Source organism: Brassica napus, chromosome A9 (genome assembly GCF_020379485.1).
Source record: "Brassica napus cultivar Da-Ae chromosome A9, Da-Ae, whole genome shotgun sequence".
NCBI lineage: Eukaryota > Viridiplantae > Streptophyta > Magnoliopsida > Brassicales > Brassicaceae > Brassica > Brassica napus.
In genome coordinates this window covers 43,830,289-43,846,999 of record NC_063442.1, presented here as the reverse complement: position 1 = coordinate 43,846,999, position 16,711 = coordinate 43,830,289, and the positions used below count along the sequence as shown (strand labels likewise).

Here is a 16,711-nt window from a genome sequence, read left to right as displayed (position 1 = left end):
ATAAGGATACACATGATCTCACCACAATTGATAATTGAATGGGTGCAATAACTCTTCCTCTCGCTACCTAAACTGAAACATACTTCAATTCAGATCTAATCCTAAAATACAAATGGCATCAACTTTTTAAGGTAGATTAAGCTTTCCTGTTTAATTTTTAGCAATTTCCTTGGATCATATTTAATTATGCGAATGCCTTGTGTAGATTCGTTGGCTCTAAAACTGATCCATATCATTATTATATAGACCACATGGCAAGCCTTAGTGTACACATAACTGAGTCCATGCAAACCATAACCACCGAGGTGCCAAGACAAGTATAACACAAAATGTTATACAAAAACATTCTTCTTCTTTTTTTTTTTCTTAAAAAAAACATTCTTCTTGTTTAGGCCAAAACTAGTAGTTTGGCTCAACTATCTCGTGTTCAAAACGAATATTGTTAAAACAATTTTACTTTAGAGTTCAGGGGTCTTATTTACAACCCAGACGTATTCAGACATCAGGTTTTCCCAAAAATAAAAACTGTTTGATCCTCAGGTTCATTATTGTGTCATCATGACAAAATATCGTATGCTGTTGAGTAGAATTTAAAATTTAAAATTTTAGTCCAGTAAACACAGTTACAGAACAGGCTCGAATCAATGGCGAGGCATGGCCTTAAATGATAGCAAAAACAGACATAATTGGATTGGACACCGACCTGTATTGTACCATTAAAATCTCTGAAATAGAGGAAGTTTCACATTTTCTTCATTGAGATCTGTGATTCAATACATTTACTCGTTGATGTAATGACCTATGAGAGATATAGGTTAAAAACGATTTAAATAAAAATAACACTTACATAACTTCAACTTCTGGTGAAGACTAGTTAAAGAAAGAAACAATGGGTATGCCCATTTGTGGTGTTTGCAGGTGCGTCATTGACTTTTTGGCCCCAAGTCTAATTAATGTCTATTGTAGTTATGATGTTGAAACTATGGCATTTTTGCCTGTGGGTACTCTTGAAATCGTTCATCTACTACAATAGTTATACTGCCCGCAGTTTATACATTCTATGTGCAGTTGTGGTTTTGATTTATCTTTAATTAACTCTTGTTTTATTTATTTTATTTTGTATCTAACTTGGTGAATTCAAGATTTATTTGCCTTAGAACATTCTTCACAGAAATTTTGAACCCAAAGATCTGTCCAAAATAAACATAAATTGATATCCCATAATGCACAAGTTTACCAAATGAACACAAATGTGGGTATTAAAGCTGATCAGTCAAAGTGTTTCGTTTCAGTAGTATACCTGATTTCGAAAATATTGCTATATTTGTAACAAAATTTTAACTTAATTAACATTTCATGGAACCGTCTTAACGTTACATATACAATAATTGGCCACTATATGACGATGCTTAGGAGTTAAAGAACTTCCATGTAAAAACCAGCTAAGATACACAATGTAAGCCAGTATTCTTGTGTGTACGAAATTTGATCTTCCTAGATACAAAATTTGATCTTGTATATAAAATTGGCATTTAACATTTTTCATCCCGCAAAGATCGTGGGATTAATGTTTTCGTTGTTACGATGTTGAGAGTACGAAGTTATGGTACGTATGGGTGTCACGAAAATCTTGCACTCAAAATGAATAGAATGGATAATGGCTACATTCTGTGTATAAACGTTCACATGGACCAACAAAGTCATTTTTCATACCTTTTTTGTTTGTCTACTCGTAATTTTATCGAGATGCATATATAGTAACATAAAATTTAATAGATGCTGATGTATATATATAATGAACAAATACAAGGAACTCTTTTTTTTTGTAGATCAATAATAGATTTGGATATATCCATTATTTTAAGCTTTTGGTATCTGAAATTCTGTTTAGATGGATAACAATGAATTCCGCTGTTGCTACCAAGTTCAAACTTATAAGGTATGGGTATGTCTATTTAATGAAGGAATGGGTATGTCATGGTTTTGGAAATGAATCTTATTTCGTTCATACGAGTATATGCTTAGACACACACATGGGAATAGTAGTAATTGAGAGCGGACTAAAAGAAAAATGCATACACATATAATTTCCTTCCTAAACAGTTTCGAGACTTGAGAATTCACAATTCACCCAATATAGGCACTCGTATCAAGTTAGATTTATTTTATACTCTTGGATAGTTGGATGATGTCCGTTAAAATTTATATCGTATATAAGAATTTCTGTGACAATTTAACATTTACACCCAAAAAAAAAAAAAATTTCTGTGACAACCTTGTAAGTTTTTGTACATGATCTTGATTTGATTTGCAAATCTCTATTTGACAGCATGTGTGCTTTGACCCATAATTTGATTTTTGCTGGAAAAATACATTTGGACAACAATAAACATATTATTTTTTTCCAAAATAATACACAAAAGATTTAGAACAGCATGTTACAAACACCACTTCTGAATCTACTCAGATAATAGTCTCCATCTCCCAGGTTCTATGCATACATTCATTGAACCAGCATCCATACAGTTATAAGAAATACTAAAATAGTTCATAATTTTTTTTGGGTACTTAAATACATTCTTTGTTTTATTTAAGAAATGAGCATAGTACATGTAATGTATATAATATACACTAAACAGTCGATATGGAGCTCCGTGTCAGCTTTTATGCTTCCAGGCATCATCTCTAGCTTCCTATAGCAATAATATTAACAAGTTAATGGAACTGTTACGACGACTAAACGTCCCAACTGCAACAATATACATATACGATGGAAAAGTGGCGCTAGAGAAGAAATAAACCTATTTAGAGCATCTTTATCGCGGTTAATTAAACCCGTCTCTTCCTTTTTTTTAGATTAAAAGAAAATTAAAAAAAGAAGAAAACGCAAGAGACGTGTGTTTTGTCGTCTCGTGAAGGAACGCCTCCTGGTGGACGCGTGTCAACAAACGAGAGGCTGGAGGTTTGGTTACGCATTAAACGCATCTCAAACTTGTCTTTCTCTCTCTCTCTCTCTCTCTCTCTCTCTCTCTCTCTCAAGCTCTCGACGAAGGCGATATGTTTGGCGATTTGATAGATTATGCTTGTGATTGAGCCTCTTGTTGGTATGATCGGTTGTTACATGTTGATTCTCGTCGAATCCTTCTCTCGATGGTTCTCCTCGACGGCGCCGGAGCTTTTACGCGGTGGCTCGTCTCTAATCGAAAGGTAATCCGGTTCTTTGTCTCATGCATGTGAGTGATCTCTGTTCAACTTGTTCTGATTGCAATTTCTTCTTCTTTTTGGGTTTGTGCGGTTTGATTTAGTGTATCGGTGGCGACGGAGATCTCCTCTACGGTGCGGGAGCTCTCCTCGACGGCGACGGAGCTCTCCTCGATGGCGATAAAGCTGTATGTCGGTGGCGACGGAGCTCTCTCACAGTGACTCTCCTCGAATCGAAGGTAAAGCTTCTGTTGTCTCATGTTCTGAAATTTTTTTTAATTTTTCATGGATCAAAATCGATTTGTTGTATGGATGGATCAAATTTGATATGTTCAAAAATCACTGATAAAATCGTTTTGTATAAGTTCTGACTTGTTGTTTGAGTGTGTGGGTTTCTCAAATACATTGTTGATCAAGTTAGTAGTCTCTGACTTCCGGTTTCTCTGTTTGTATGTTTTCAATCTCAACGATCCACGGTGCAAGAGGAAGGAACCTCAAAGCAGAAGAGTGCAAAGCAGAGCAATACAGGTAAATGTCTACGTCTGTCCAATTTAATGAGCGCCTTGATGTGGAGTTAGGTAGTTAATGTTCTGCTTAGTGATATATTATGGTTGAGTTAGTAATAAATAGGTGTAATGGCTAGGTTGATGGTTAGATAGAAAGCGTGGTTGAAGTGTGATAAATGTGTTAGGTTGATGTCAACTCCAAAATCTTCTTCATCTATTTAAGATAGTGTCTTCGCTTTCTCTCTTCTGTCTCAGCTTCTTCTTCTCTTCCTTCTATCTTTCTGTCCGTGTTCTTTTTCTTCTTATTTTCTTTCTATCTTTTTGTGACGTTCTCGGGGATGGATTCTGATCCATACCGGCAGAGTACTAACTATGTTGATCTCCTTACGAGTCAACATGGTGTCTTTGGTTCTTCATCGCAAGTCCCTGTCTTTGGGACTGAAAGAGCTGAAGCTTCAAGCGTCCCTCAAGATACTACCGCAGAGCGTAAGGAACGCAGGATGTGGACGCCTGTAGAAGATATGGTGCTCATCAGCTCCTGGCTTAACACAAGCAAGGATCCAGTTGTGGGAAATGAGCAACGTTCTGGGGCATTCTGGAATAGGATCGCCACTTACTTTGCGGCAAGTCCCAAGATTGCAGCCACTGAACAGCGAGAATCAACTCATTGCAAGCAGCGTTGGCACAAGATCAATGATCAAGTCAACAAGTTCTGTGGGTCTTTTGAAGCAGCAACCAGAGAGAAGACAAGTGGGCAAAATGAGAATGATGTTCTCAACAGAGCTCATGAAATCTTCTTCACCAACCACCGAAAAAAATTTATTCTTGAGCACGCTTGGAAGGAGCTCCGGAATGATCAAAAATGGTGTGCCACTGCTACATCTAAAAACGAAGGAAACACTAAAAGGAGGAAGTTAGATGAGGGTTCACAGTCTGACAATTCACACGCACCTCAAACAGCGACTGAGGAGGAGCGTCCCCCGGGTGTTAAGGCAGCAAAAGGGAAGAACAAGAAGAATGCCAAGGGGGAGGAAACGCTGTCACAGTTTCAGACTATGTGGGAAATTAAACAAAAAGATTTGGTCTCCAAGGACAGGATAACAAAAATGCGGTTACTTGACCGCTTACTTGCAAAGCAAGAACCCTTAGATGAGGTCGAAAATGATCTAAGGAAAAAGCTCATGTATGAGTTGTTGTCTAACTAGTTGAAGTATTGGTTTAAGAGTGTGTTAGTTGAACTTGTTGTTGTTTCACGTGTTTTAAGAGTTCGTTTAAAAGTTTGTTTTAGTTGATCTTTATCTTGTTGTTGTTCCACGTGTTGGTAACGTTTTAATATATGATATTGTTCTGTTGCGTTTATTGCTCTTGCTATATGAACTTATTAATCTTAGTTAAATTTATATTACGTTTTTCTTTCTTGGCAGACTGGAGCATTGGAGCGTGAGTGAAGAAAAGACAAGGAGACAGTGAGTCACAAACACACATGTGAAGGAAAAGACAAGAGAGACGTTGGAGCATAGCTCATGTCACGGACACACACTTTATTGTAGCATAGCTCATGTCACGGACACACAGTTTATTGTGTATTATTGTATCACATGTCTATCTGCCAAGTCTTGTATTGTTTTGTATATCACGGACACAAGGCTTCAAATTTTATATAAATGAAACTTCTTCTATCTCTCTCAGTATCAAACTGCCATCTCAAGTCCTTCTATCTCTCTCAAGTTATCTCAAGTGTAATCACTTTCTCAAACTTCTCTTTTATAAACACATAATCACTTTCTTCCTTCACAAGTTCTTCTTAATCTCTCACTTTATAAACACTTCAACACCTAATTAATTTCTTTCTTCACGTTAAACTCTTAGTCACTCTCTATTTAAACTCTTTTTAATCACGTTAATGGCTTCCTCTTCTTCTCAAAACACTTTTGATGATGCTTTTGATGATACATTTGATGATACATTTGATGAGCTTTTTGATCAACATTTTGATCAAGCATTTGAGGATTTTACCATTCAAGCTAATCAAGAAGAACGAAGAAAAAAAAGAAAAAAACGAGTTTATATTGAAAGACATCGTGAAGAAGGGCATAATCGTTTATGGAACGATTATTTCAGTCAAACTCCAACGTATCCTCCTAATTTATTCCGACGACGTTTTAGAATGAACAAGCCATTATTCATGCACATTGTGGATCGACTCTCCAACGAAGTTCAATATTTTCGGGAAACAAAAGATGGTCTCGGAAGGAATAGTCTCTCTCCACTTCAAAAGTGTACCGCCGCCATTCGTGTCTTGGCATATGGTTCTGCAGCTGATACCGTCGACGAATACCTCCGGCTCGGTGAAACAACAACTCGGTTATGTGTAGAAAATTTCGTGGAAGGAATAATATATTTGTTCGGCGAAGAATACCTAAGAAAACCAACACCAGCTGATCTTCAACGTCTACTTGATATTGGAGAGTATCGTGGCTTTCCCGGGATGATAGGAAGCATCGATTGTATGCATTGGGAGTGGAAGAATTGTCCCACCGCTTGGAAAGGGCAATATGCTCGTGGTTCAGGTAAACCAACAATCGTTTTAGAGGCGGTTGCTTCATATGATCTCTGGATATGGCATGCGTTTTTTGGACCTCCAGGTACGTTAAATGATATCAATGTTCTTGATCGTTCACCAGTTTTTGATGACATAATAAATGGTCAAGCTCCGAAAGTCACTTTCTCTGTCAACGAACATCAGTATAATATGGCTTACTATCTCACCGATGGTATTTATCCGAAATGGTCAACTTTTATCCAATCTATTCGTATACCACAAGGGCCGCAAGCAGTTTTATTTGCTCAGCATCAAGAAGCTGCCCGAAAAGATGTAGAGCGGGCTTTTGGAGTCTTGCAAGCTCGTTTTGGCATTATTAAAAATCCTGCGAGGAGTTGGGATAAAACCAAAATTGGGAAGATTATGAGAGCATGTATCATACTCCATAATATGATCGTAGAAAACGAAAGAGATGGTTACACACAATTTGATGTTCGAGGGTTCCAACAAGGAGAAGACCAAGGAAGTTCACATGTTGATCTCACGTATTCTACAGATATCCCTTCAAATATCGCAAATATGATGGGTGTTCGAACAAGAATTCGTGATACACAAAAGCATCAACAACTGAAAGATGATTTGGTTGAACACATATGGCGTAGATTTGGAGGTGGTGAAAACAACAACTGAGCTCTCCTGCTTATTTCAAATAATTCTCGTTCATTTTAATAACCTTTGTTTTCATGTTTTTAATTTAAAATCTATGTTTAATATGTTGTCTTTTATTTACTAAAAAATATAAGTTTTTAAATAAATATTTAATATTATTTTATTTTCAAGAACTCCAAAGCAAGAGACTTGCAATGCAGACATCAAAAACTCAAGGTTCTTGACAAAGTCTCTTTAACACCTTTATGTCTTAAATATTATTAATTTTATCTCAAGAGACCCTTAATGGAGTTGTGGGATAATGATGCTCTAAGTTTGTATCTCTCTCTCTCTTTCTTAAGTTTGTATCTCTCTCTCTCTCTCTCTCTCACACACACATGAATGCCATTACATCAGTTTTCACAGACATAACCTAGAACGACATATCAGCTTGTCTCTGTGATTTTAGGAGGAGGCAAGCAGAGAGAGAGCCACAAAATAATATATATGCATATAAATCACAATCACTACAATATCAATACGAGTTTTGTGACATCTTTATGCTTACATAGTTACATGCATGATGCATCTATCCAAGGATTGTAAATTTTTTTGTTTTTAACTTTATATAAACACAGCAAGTTAATGTAGCTAGTATTAACGACTACTTCCCAACTGTAACAAGCCAACAATTTACAGATAATATGAAAAGGGAGCATGCACAAGGCGAATGCCAAAACCTCGTGCCCCACAAATTTGAATCACGCCTTAATCCCCCGGAAACCTAGGCACGTGTATGTGCATGCATTAGAGAATAAATTACGGCGTCCGTTAGTAAGTCAGTCCAATCTATTTAATTCCTCCTTCCCCTCCAAGTTACTATAAATAACAACGATACTCATTCACAACCTTACTCACAAAAAACCATCATAGCACTCTTTGTGCAAACTTCAGATCCAAGATAGTCTTTTTGTTTCATCGACTTTCACTAAAAAAATTACTACAAAATGTCAATGTCATCGGAGGAGGAAAATCACCGGAAAAACGTAGAGGACAAGGCTGAGATGGGGAGGAGAAAGAGGGCAATTTGGGAAAGAAAGTGGAGGAGACTGGACATTGTGAAAGCTTTTGCTTCTTTCTTTGTGCATTTCCTCTGCCTCTTAGCTCCTTTCAATTTCACTTGGCCAGCTTTACGGGTTGCACTCGTTGTCTATACGGTGGGTGGGCTCGGTATTACCGTCTCTTACCACCGTAACTTGGCTCACCGGAGCTTCAAAGTCCCTAAATGGCTCGAGTATTTGTTTGCTTATTGTGGCCTCCTTGCCATTCAGGTTCGCTCTCTTTATTTTCTATTTTTTCACATTTTTATTTTAACAATCTTTTATTTGTTTTATTAACAACATGCATTTGAACCCTACTGTCACTACAAGAAAACATCAAATTAGTGACTTATTCTGCAACTACAACTGGTAGTTGCAAATATATATGACTCATGTTAATGTTTTTGCAATTGTTTTGTAACTAGAATAAAAACATCATATATTAGTCGCAAATGTATGACCAAATTTATTGGTTATAATTCTGTTATTTTATTGTGACACATATGAGGTATCTTTGCAATTAAATAGCATGGTTGCAAAACATTAGCAATATATTACAACTTAGGGGTGTTAGTGGAACTTAGATTTCTATAGAATTTGTTGATTTTAAAAGTTGATAGATTTGTTAAATTTAGAAAGAGTTGTAGAGAATTTTGTATATTGTAAAAATCTATGAAAATAAAGTAATGTAATGATTCTAAGAATTCAAAGGAAACATGTACTATTCTCAAAATCTTGTTTTGTGAGTTAAAATGTTAAGAATTTAACTCCCAATAACACTTATTTTAATAGATTTGTAGAATCATTAAAATCTAAACTTTTTGAATAACAAATGATTTTTTATAGAATTATAGAATCATCAAACCAATAACATTAGATTTTAATGAGAATGTGAAAATCTATAAACTAATAACACTAGACTTGAAAATTCTAAAACTCATTATAAATCCAATTTCCACTAACACCCCCTTAAAGTGAAACTACGTTTGTTGTTGCAAAAGTTTAGTTACTGATTAGTTGCAAAGTAATTTAAATGTGACAAGTGTACCTAATTTTAGCAACTATTCCCATAGGAGTTGCAAAATAGTCTCAAAATTTTATCTATATAATTATGGTTACAAATCTGAGATACTAGTCCAAATTAATTATTAGTCTTTCTGTTTGACACTCAATCTGCAACACTTTTGTACCTCACATGTGTTTTCGTAGTTCCTAAATTCCATACACAACACGAGTGCAATAGAAGCTACATAATTTCTTAATTAGTTTGACCGGTTGAGTTACTATATATAAATGGATCACTGGATGCAACCATCAATCTTTAACAAAACTAATATTTATCACAGTTTTGTCGAAAAAATCCACAGAATGCTACAAATCGTAGGTCTGATCTTGTGTGGACTCATAAAAAAGAAGAATACTCAACCACTAAATTTTTGGATTTAACATTTATCAGACTACAAATTTGTTTTTAGAATAAAATTGTATAGAATGACTAATTCACGTAGATTTCAAATTTTTTTAACCATTTGGATGGAATAAAAACAAATCTCATTACAATAATTTTTTATGGAATGTATAATAAATGGAATGTAGTCATAAAACACATGATTATAAAGTTCATGAATGAAATGGAATGATATAGAATAGAATTCCATCTTTTATTCCATAATTTCTCTTATTCTTTTCACTTGCATTCTATTTTTTAGTTCCATTTATTCATAATATTTATAAATTTTATAACCAGCTATTTATTCTGTCCTAAACAATGAATATTTATTTTGTTTGTAACAGGGAGATCCGATTGATTGGGTGAGCACACATCGATACCATCACCAGTTCACAGACTCGGATAGGGACCCACATAGTCCAAGGGAAGGGTTCTGGTTCAGCCATCTCCTATGGCTATTTGATACTGGTTATCTTGTAGAGAAGGTAATTAACTATTGGGGGTGCTAAGTAACAAGATTAGTTTACTTAGATCACAATCAAAGTTTAATATCATATTTTTTTGTTTGATCAAAGTTTAATATCATATTATAATGGCACAGTGTGGGAGAAGGACAAATGTGGAAGACTTAAAGAGGCAGTGGTATTATAAATTTCTTCAAAGAACGGTCATGTACCACATTTTAGCATTTGGTTTCCTCCTCTATTACTGTGGTGGTTTATCTTTTCTTACTTGGGGAATGGTAATATTCTCTCTTGTTTTATTTTACTTTTCCATTTTATTTTTGAATCTTTGCCAAAAAGCGTGTAAACGACTATATATATGACTAATGCATTTGTCTATTAATACTAAAAATGATATAAAAAAAATTGTAATAATGGGTGTATAGGGTATTGGGGTAGCAATGGAGCATCATGTAACTTGCTGCATCAACTCTCTTTGCCATATTTGGGGAAGCCGAACCTGGAAGACAAATGACACTTCTCGTAACGTTTGGTACGTAGTACAAATCTTTGATCAACAATGATTCATAATGAGTGCATATACTAGTGTCATTTCATTATGTATACACAAATTCTTCAGTCGCTAATTTCAATTTATAAAATATATTGGGATTTCTATTGACCATAGATAATTTATATTTTAGCTAGTTAAATGAAAGATGCCTCAACCAAATTTAACATTTTACCAAAAAAAAAAAAAAAAAAAGCCTCAACCAACCACTTCTGTTTGACAAGGTTGGTCAAGATATTAAATTTCACATTTTCCAAGAAAACGTTCAATTTAAACTAGATTGACCAACTAGGAAAAAACAACACAATTGTAAGTCTGATATGCAGATGAGTACAAATCGTCTGAAATAGAAACTCATTTTGGCCAATTTCAAAGGCATTTATTTAGTTCATCATCCATAAACACGACATACGTATATATTTGACTTTGTTTTTTTTTTGTATGGTCCATCTCAGTTAATACCACGTACATTGTTCTAAATTGTGTATTTTATTTTTTAAGTAGATTTTGTTTTCACTGTTTGATTTAAGAAAATACTTAGTAAGATTGTACACGCAAACAACTTTTAATCCGTGGTTCATATTTGAATTTTAAACTTAGCAAAGATATATTATTAACAATTATTTTCTTAGACTATGAACTAAATATATTTTAAAGTTGAAACATATTTAAGCTGATAAATGATAATAAAGTGAATAAATTATTATTTGGAAGCTAATACTATTTGTAACACAACCAGTCGAAGACAAAAGTCCTATGCATAGATTTTCCCGGACTTTCAGACTGATGCAAACTTGTTTTGGTCCCTGACTCGCTAAGATGTACAGAACGAATAAAAAACCTTTTTAACAAATAAATAAATGGGGGAAGGTCTATGCATGCATGTAAATTTGGGGAGTGGGGTGCATGTATACGCATTTTTTTAAATTGGCAATATATAATGATAATTATTTTTGAAGAAAATAATTAAGTGGTAGAAAATGGTAAATAGGTGGCTGTCTGTATTCTCATTTGGAGAGAGCTGGCACAACAATCACCACGCGTTCGAGTCATCCGCGAGACAAGGCTTGGAATGGTGGCAAATCGACATATCTTGGTACATCGTCCGCTTCCTCGAGATTATCGGTTTGGCTACTGACGTTAAGCTCCCTTCAGAGAGTCAACGACGGCGTATGGCTTTGGTTCGTTGAAAATGGAGGATATTAGCTCGATTTCTCGTCTCCGTTAAGTTTACGTTAATGTCTACGTACGCTTAAAGTTTTCGGTAAACGTAACACTTGTAATATCATTGTGCTATGCGGTGTTTTTCGCTGTCATGTCGTGTGTGGTATTGGAAACGAACATGCTATAAGATTAAAGTTGCAAACTATGATTTTGACTCTGTGAGAGAAGCTTTAGTTGACAAAACACAAGGTTTCATTAAATAAAATTGAAAATCAAACTTCTAGGACCAAACCTAAAACGCAGCCAGACCTACTATGTAGTACTCTATCTATCAACCATCGATTTCCACGGTCCCCAAATAAACCCAATAAAGGAGCTCAAAACAAAACTTTTATTGCCCTTAACTCTAGCCCGCAACTCTAGTATCCACAAACTTCGAAAATGAAACATTAACGCTCTATATACGAATAAGTATATACTGAAAACTACCAACAAAGTGTGCACGGAAAGGGTATACTATTAAAACGTATTAATTGATGATTATGCAGTATAAGGAATTTTGAAGTGTGAATATGTGATATCATAAAACAATACAATAAACGAGATATTCACATGCACTAATCAATCATACACTAAGATAGTGAATTGATCAAACAAATTACAGAGGAAACAAGCTTAAAGTTTATGGACGTTCACTATTTAAAACTAGAAACATTTGTAGATACAAATGTTTTACAATTTCCTAAATGTCAAGAGGTATCAATATGCGCATGCGTGTAATTTTATGACGTAAAAGCATTCGTAAACTACCCATATAATAGTTACAAATGTCCATGCTGTACATGTGCTTATTATGCTTAGCTCGTAATTCTTGGAGTAACCAATAAATGATCAGGATCGCTACGCAAAACATTAATGGATAGCTTGTCTACCAAAAAAAAACACTAATGGATAACTTATCGAAAGAAAAAAAACCTTAATGGATACGAAGAAAATTGGCCAACCAAATGGCTTTATTTCTTTCCTAACTAAATCCTCATTTGGAGCCAATAGGCAAATGCGAGGAAGAGTGCAAGTAAGTTATTTCGTTGTTAAGTAGTGGTGATTACTCAAATTCATAACATTACGCCTGAATGCACCAACATCATCCCATATATATATACAATCAAACATTTGCTAAATCATAGATCTCGAAACACAAAACCCATTAGTCCGCGATGGATGATACCACCAAAGAAGATGGCTCTGGCTCTAGCCGAAAACCTGTGCGTAAGGAAAAAAGATCATATATCTTTAGGAAATGGACATGGATCGATGTAATGAAAGCCTCCTCTGTTGGGACAGTGCATTTGTTGTGTATCTTGGCTCCTTTTAACTTCAAATGGGAAGCTCTCCTATTCGGTGTTATTCTCGCTATGATGTCTGCCCTCAGCATTACGTTCTCGTACCATAGAAACTTGGCTCATCGGAGCTTTAAGCTACCTAAATGGCTTGAATATTCATTTGCTTATTCTGCCCTTTTCGCGCTTCAGGTAAATATCATTTAAACTGAAAACAAACATGAGACACACATGTATACTCACCTTTTTTTTGTAACTGTATACTCATCTATTTCATTTGTCTTTTTGGAAAGGGTCATCCAATAGATTGGGTGAGCACACATAGGTTCAGGGCCGGCCTTGGGCTAAAGCCCATGAAGTTAGGGCTTTAGGCGCCATAATAATAAGTAATAGAGGGGCGCCAAATTTGCTGAAGTTCATGTTAGTCTAGTGGTCTTCAACTTCTAGTGTTGTCCTTCATGTGCGAGGTTCGAGGCCCACTGCATTTATTTTGATTTTCCTAATTTTTCCTTTTCTGATAAATTGCATCTACTAAAGATTTTTTCAATCATGAATACGGAAAATTTGGTTACACGTTTCAGCAATCCTAACTTTATTATTATGCATGCATGTATGTCTCTTCTGTATTTTTTTGTAAGTTTTTGTAATATTGTTAGAAAATCATGAAATTCAGAAAATTTAAAACTATCCTAGACATTTAATATTTTGCAAAAATCTATGAAAACAATAAAGTTGTGAAGTTGATGTTATCGTACTTATATGTTTTGCTTTATCAATATACTATATATTTTGTTCATTTTTCTTTGTATTTGTATAAAACTCTATTAAAGTTAGTATTAGAAATTAACTAAGTGAACTTAAAAGATAAATTAAAAAAAAACAGACAAGATGAGTTACAAATAATCTTTAGATCTTTTGTAATCATTTAATTTAAATTTTAATATCTGAGACTATTTTGATTATATTTTAAAATATAATAAAATTTTAACTGTAGTTAAAGGGTAATATTTTTATTGTTCGCTTTAGGCACCGGACAAGTCCGGACCGGCACTGCATAGGTTCCATCACCAGTTCACAGATTCGGACCGTGACCCACATAGCCCCATTGAAGGTTTCTGGTTCAGCCATGTCTTCTGGATATTTGACAGCAGTTATATCAGAGAAAAGGTAACACAACGTTATAATATCTTTACCCTGGGTCGCATTGGACTAAATCCCATAAAACTAGGTTTTAGGCGCCAAAGTTATATAAATGTTAACTCTCTTTGGTCAAGTGGCTTGAGTTCTTTACTTCTTTTAAATATTCTTCACGGATGCAAGTATGAGTTTGCGATAACTGAAAGATTCTGCTACAAGCCATGTTTGTGCAAACACATCAGTTGACATATAAAAAAAAAGAAGTAAAAGGAATCAGACTTTTGTTCTTTTCGTTTACAAATTATAAAATAAAAATCAAATTGAACAAAATAATAATAATAAAAAATAAAAATCAACTAAAAACCAAAACCTCTAATTATCTTTTCAAATCAATGCTATTTACCATAGATGATTCAACTTTCCACTTTTATTATCCTATTTTTCTCCCAATTATTTTTATCTATATATTTAAAAATAAGAACACCCATGAAAATAATTGTTTGGTTCTAATACTCTTAGACAATTGAAAATTCCGTAATTTTACAAATTAAACAGATTTTAAAGCGACCATTGTCTTGTGTTATATTTATCAGTTTATGTATTGTTCTGTTTTTTTCACTTTAATAAAATAAAGCTATTATAAATTTCATGCATTTCTAGAAAGTGATGCTGTAAACAAAATAAGAAATCAGCTAAGTTGATACAAAAGAAATTGATGTAATATGAAACCAATGGTATTCTCTGGTAACCTGTTCAATGGAGATGAATATTTTAGAATCATAATTTTAACAGTGTAGTAGATTAATCTATTACGTTTTCTGTTGAAATTGCAGCATTGTGAAAACAATTTTGGCTTTTTGTTTAGCTTGATTTTAAAAGTTTTTTTTTTCAAAAAAAATTGTTGTTATTAGAGGGCATATTTTTATAGTGTGCTTTAGGGCATCTCCATCTCCACTCTATAATTTATTCCAAATATGGAGTAAAAAATGGAATATGAACAAACAATAAAAAATCACTCTATTTATAGAGTAATCACTTTTTTTTGTTTTTTCATTACTCTATTTTCCACTTCATTTTACAGTAAATTATAGAGTTGGGATGGAGATGGTCTTAGTAGCCACGAGACCTCGGACCGGCAACGTCTCTAACAAACCAATATTTTTTTTTTTGAAAAAGGGCTTTAACAAACCAAGATTCTTATGATAAAACAATGGCTAACGTACGTACATGTTGCAACCATGCAAATTAATGTAAACAGTGTGGAGGACGTGACAACGTGATGGACTTGAAACAGCAATGGTTCTATAGGTTTCTACGAAACACAATTTGTCTCCACATCATGACGTTTTGGACCCTCGTCTATTTGTGGGGTGGCCTACCTTACCTAACTTGCGGCGTGGTAAGAAAGTTTTATTGTATTAATGTTAAAACATATATAAACGAACAAGAAAATTCTCATCTATCTAGTGAAACTAATTTGCAACAGGGTGTTGGAGGAACAATCACTTATCATGGGACTGGGATCGTAAACTCGGCTTGCCATATTTGGGGCTCACGAGCCTGGAACACCAAGGACACATCTCGTAACATTTGGTATATATTATCTCTAGTAGTTTTTTTAGAGACATAATCAATCCATAACACCTTAACCGAAAATGATATTGAGTAATACTTGTGGAATGGTGTAGGTGGCTGGGACCATTCACAATGGGAGAAAGCTGGCACAACAACCACCATGCCTTTGAAACCTCGGCTAGGTATGGACTGGAATGGTATCAGGTAGACTTAAGTTGGTACCTCATTTCGTTCTTCCAGGCTCTCGGTTTAGCCACTGACGTCAAATTGCCATCAGAAGCTCAGAAACGGAAGCTGGCTTTCGCTCGTTAATCTCAACTCTAAACCTATATATTTCACTTTCAACACTGTTGTCTTCATTACATATATTCATTACTCGTTCTTTTGTTTTTAACAATCAGTTCTCATGAACATGTAAAACTAGTCTGATTCAAACAAATTAACTTACATTGCACGCTGCAAGAACATGTCGATCTGTACACCCTTTTAGATTAATATTTATCAGAATATTATTTATGGTATTTTAGCTATTTTGTCTAGCTAGATATTTATATGAATTTTTAACAACCTAAAAATCCTTCGATTCTTAGTACCTTTCAATTCTATCTTAAACCAGGAACATTTTTTTTTTTGTAACTGGGAGATCCAATTGATCGGGTAAGCACACATCGATACCATCACCAGTTTACAGACTCTGATAGGGACCAGTGCCGTGCTAAAGATTTTGGGGGCCTAAGAGAAATTTTTAAAATAATCTTATTTTATAATTATAATGAAAATAATTTTCTAATACAATATATCATATTCATCAAATACACAACTCTAACACTGTAAAAAAATAAATTTATTAAGTAAATATACTATATTATGTCATATAAGAAAAATAAATTGATTCAGAAAGTGAGTTAGTCAAATCTCTCGAATTGTTTTTCTTTTAAATAAATCTAAACCACTATATTAGAAATTATTTTAAATTTTGGAGTCCTAAAAAAATCATATTAATCGGAAGTCCGAGGCGAGTGCCTTTTTCGATG

General features: G+C 34.4%; 4 protein-coding genes across 4 annotated transcripts; all 4 read left to right on the top strand.

Annotated features, from left to right (window-relative positions):
- The first annotated feature begins 730 nt into the window (after positions 1-730).
- LOC125578647 (putative nuclease HARBI1) lies at positions 731-7,649 on the top strand. Its single transcript, XM_048741948.1, has 2 exons — positions 731-3,729; positions 5,132-7,649. Exon 2 carries the CDS (start codon positions 5,611-5,613, stop codon positions 6,937-6,939), a length of 1,329 nt encoding a protein of 442 aa, XP_048597905.1. The 5' UTR covers positions 731-3,729; positions 5,132-5,610; the 3' UTR covers positions 6,940-7,649.
- Positions 4,046-4,912, top strand: LOC125578250 (glutathione S-transferase T3-like). Its single transcript, XM_048740600.1, has one exon. It carries the CDS (start codon positions 4,046-4,048, stop codon positions 4,910-4,912), a length of 867 nt encoding a protein of 288 aa, XP_048596557.1.
- A 143-nt stretch (positions 7,650-7,792) lies between the features above and the next one.
- Positions 7,793-11,830, top strand: LOC106419876 (delta-9 acyl-lipid desaturase 1-like). Its single transcript, XM_013860719.3, has 5 exons — positions 7,793-8,228; positions 9,792-9,932; positions 10,049-10,189; positions 10,337-10,443; positions 11,453-11,830. Exons 1-5 carry the CDS (start codon positions 7,905-7,907, stop codon positions 11,649-11,651), a joined length of 912 nt encoding a protein of 303 aa, XP_013716173.1. The 5' UTR covers positions 7,793-7,904; the 3' UTR covers positions 11,652-11,830.
- A 1,012-nt stretch (positions 11,831-12,842) lies between these two features.
- On the top strand, positions 12,843-15,989 carry LOC106420060 (delta-9 desaturase-like 1 protein). Its single transcript, XM_048740599.1, has 5 exons — positions 12,843-13,157; positions 13,259-13,276; positions 13,992-14,132; positions 15,589-15,695; positions 15,791-15,989. The coding sequence occupies exons 1-5, from the start codon at positions 12,843-12,845 to the stop codon at positions 15,987-15,989; spliced, it is 780 nt and encodes a 259-aa protein (XP_048596556.1).
- The last annotated feature ends 722 nt before the right edge of the window (positions 15,990-16,711 follow it).

Excerpts from the sequence above, each read along its gene's own strand:
- LOC125578250 (XM_048740600.1), top strand. The coding sequence starts at position 4,046 with ATGGATTCTGATCCATACCGGCAGAGTACTAACTATGTTGATCTCCTT.
- LOC125578647 (XM_048741948.1), top strand. The coding sequence starts at position 5,611 with ATGGCTTCCTCTTCTTCTCAAAACACTTTTGATGATGCTTTTGATGAT.
- LOC106419876 (XM_013860719.3), top strand. The coding sequence starts at position 7,905 with ATGTCAATGTCATCGGAGGAGGAAAATCACCGGAAAAACGTAGAGGAC. Across the intron at positions 10,190-10,336 it reads CTTTTCTTACTTGGGGAATG|GGTATTGGGGTAGCAATGGA; the intron begins GTAATATTCTCT and ends ATGGGTGTATAG. Across the intron at positions 10,444-11,452 it reads GACACTTCTCGTAACGTTTG|GTGGCTGTCTGTATTCTCAT; the intron begins GTACGTAGTACA and ends AATGGTAAATAG.
- LOC106420060 (XM_048740599.1), top strand. The coding sequence starts at position 12,843 with ATGGATGATACCACCAAAGAAGATGGCTCTGGCTCTAGCCGAAAACCT. Across the intron at positions 14,133-15,588 it reads GCAGTTATATCAGAGAAAAG|GGTGTTGGAGGAACAATCAC; the intron begins GTAACACAACGT and ends AATTTGCAACAG. Across the intron at positions 15,696-15,790 it reads GACACATCTCGTAACATTTG|GTGGCTGGGACCATTCACAA; the intron begins GTATATATTATC and ends GGAATGGTGTAG.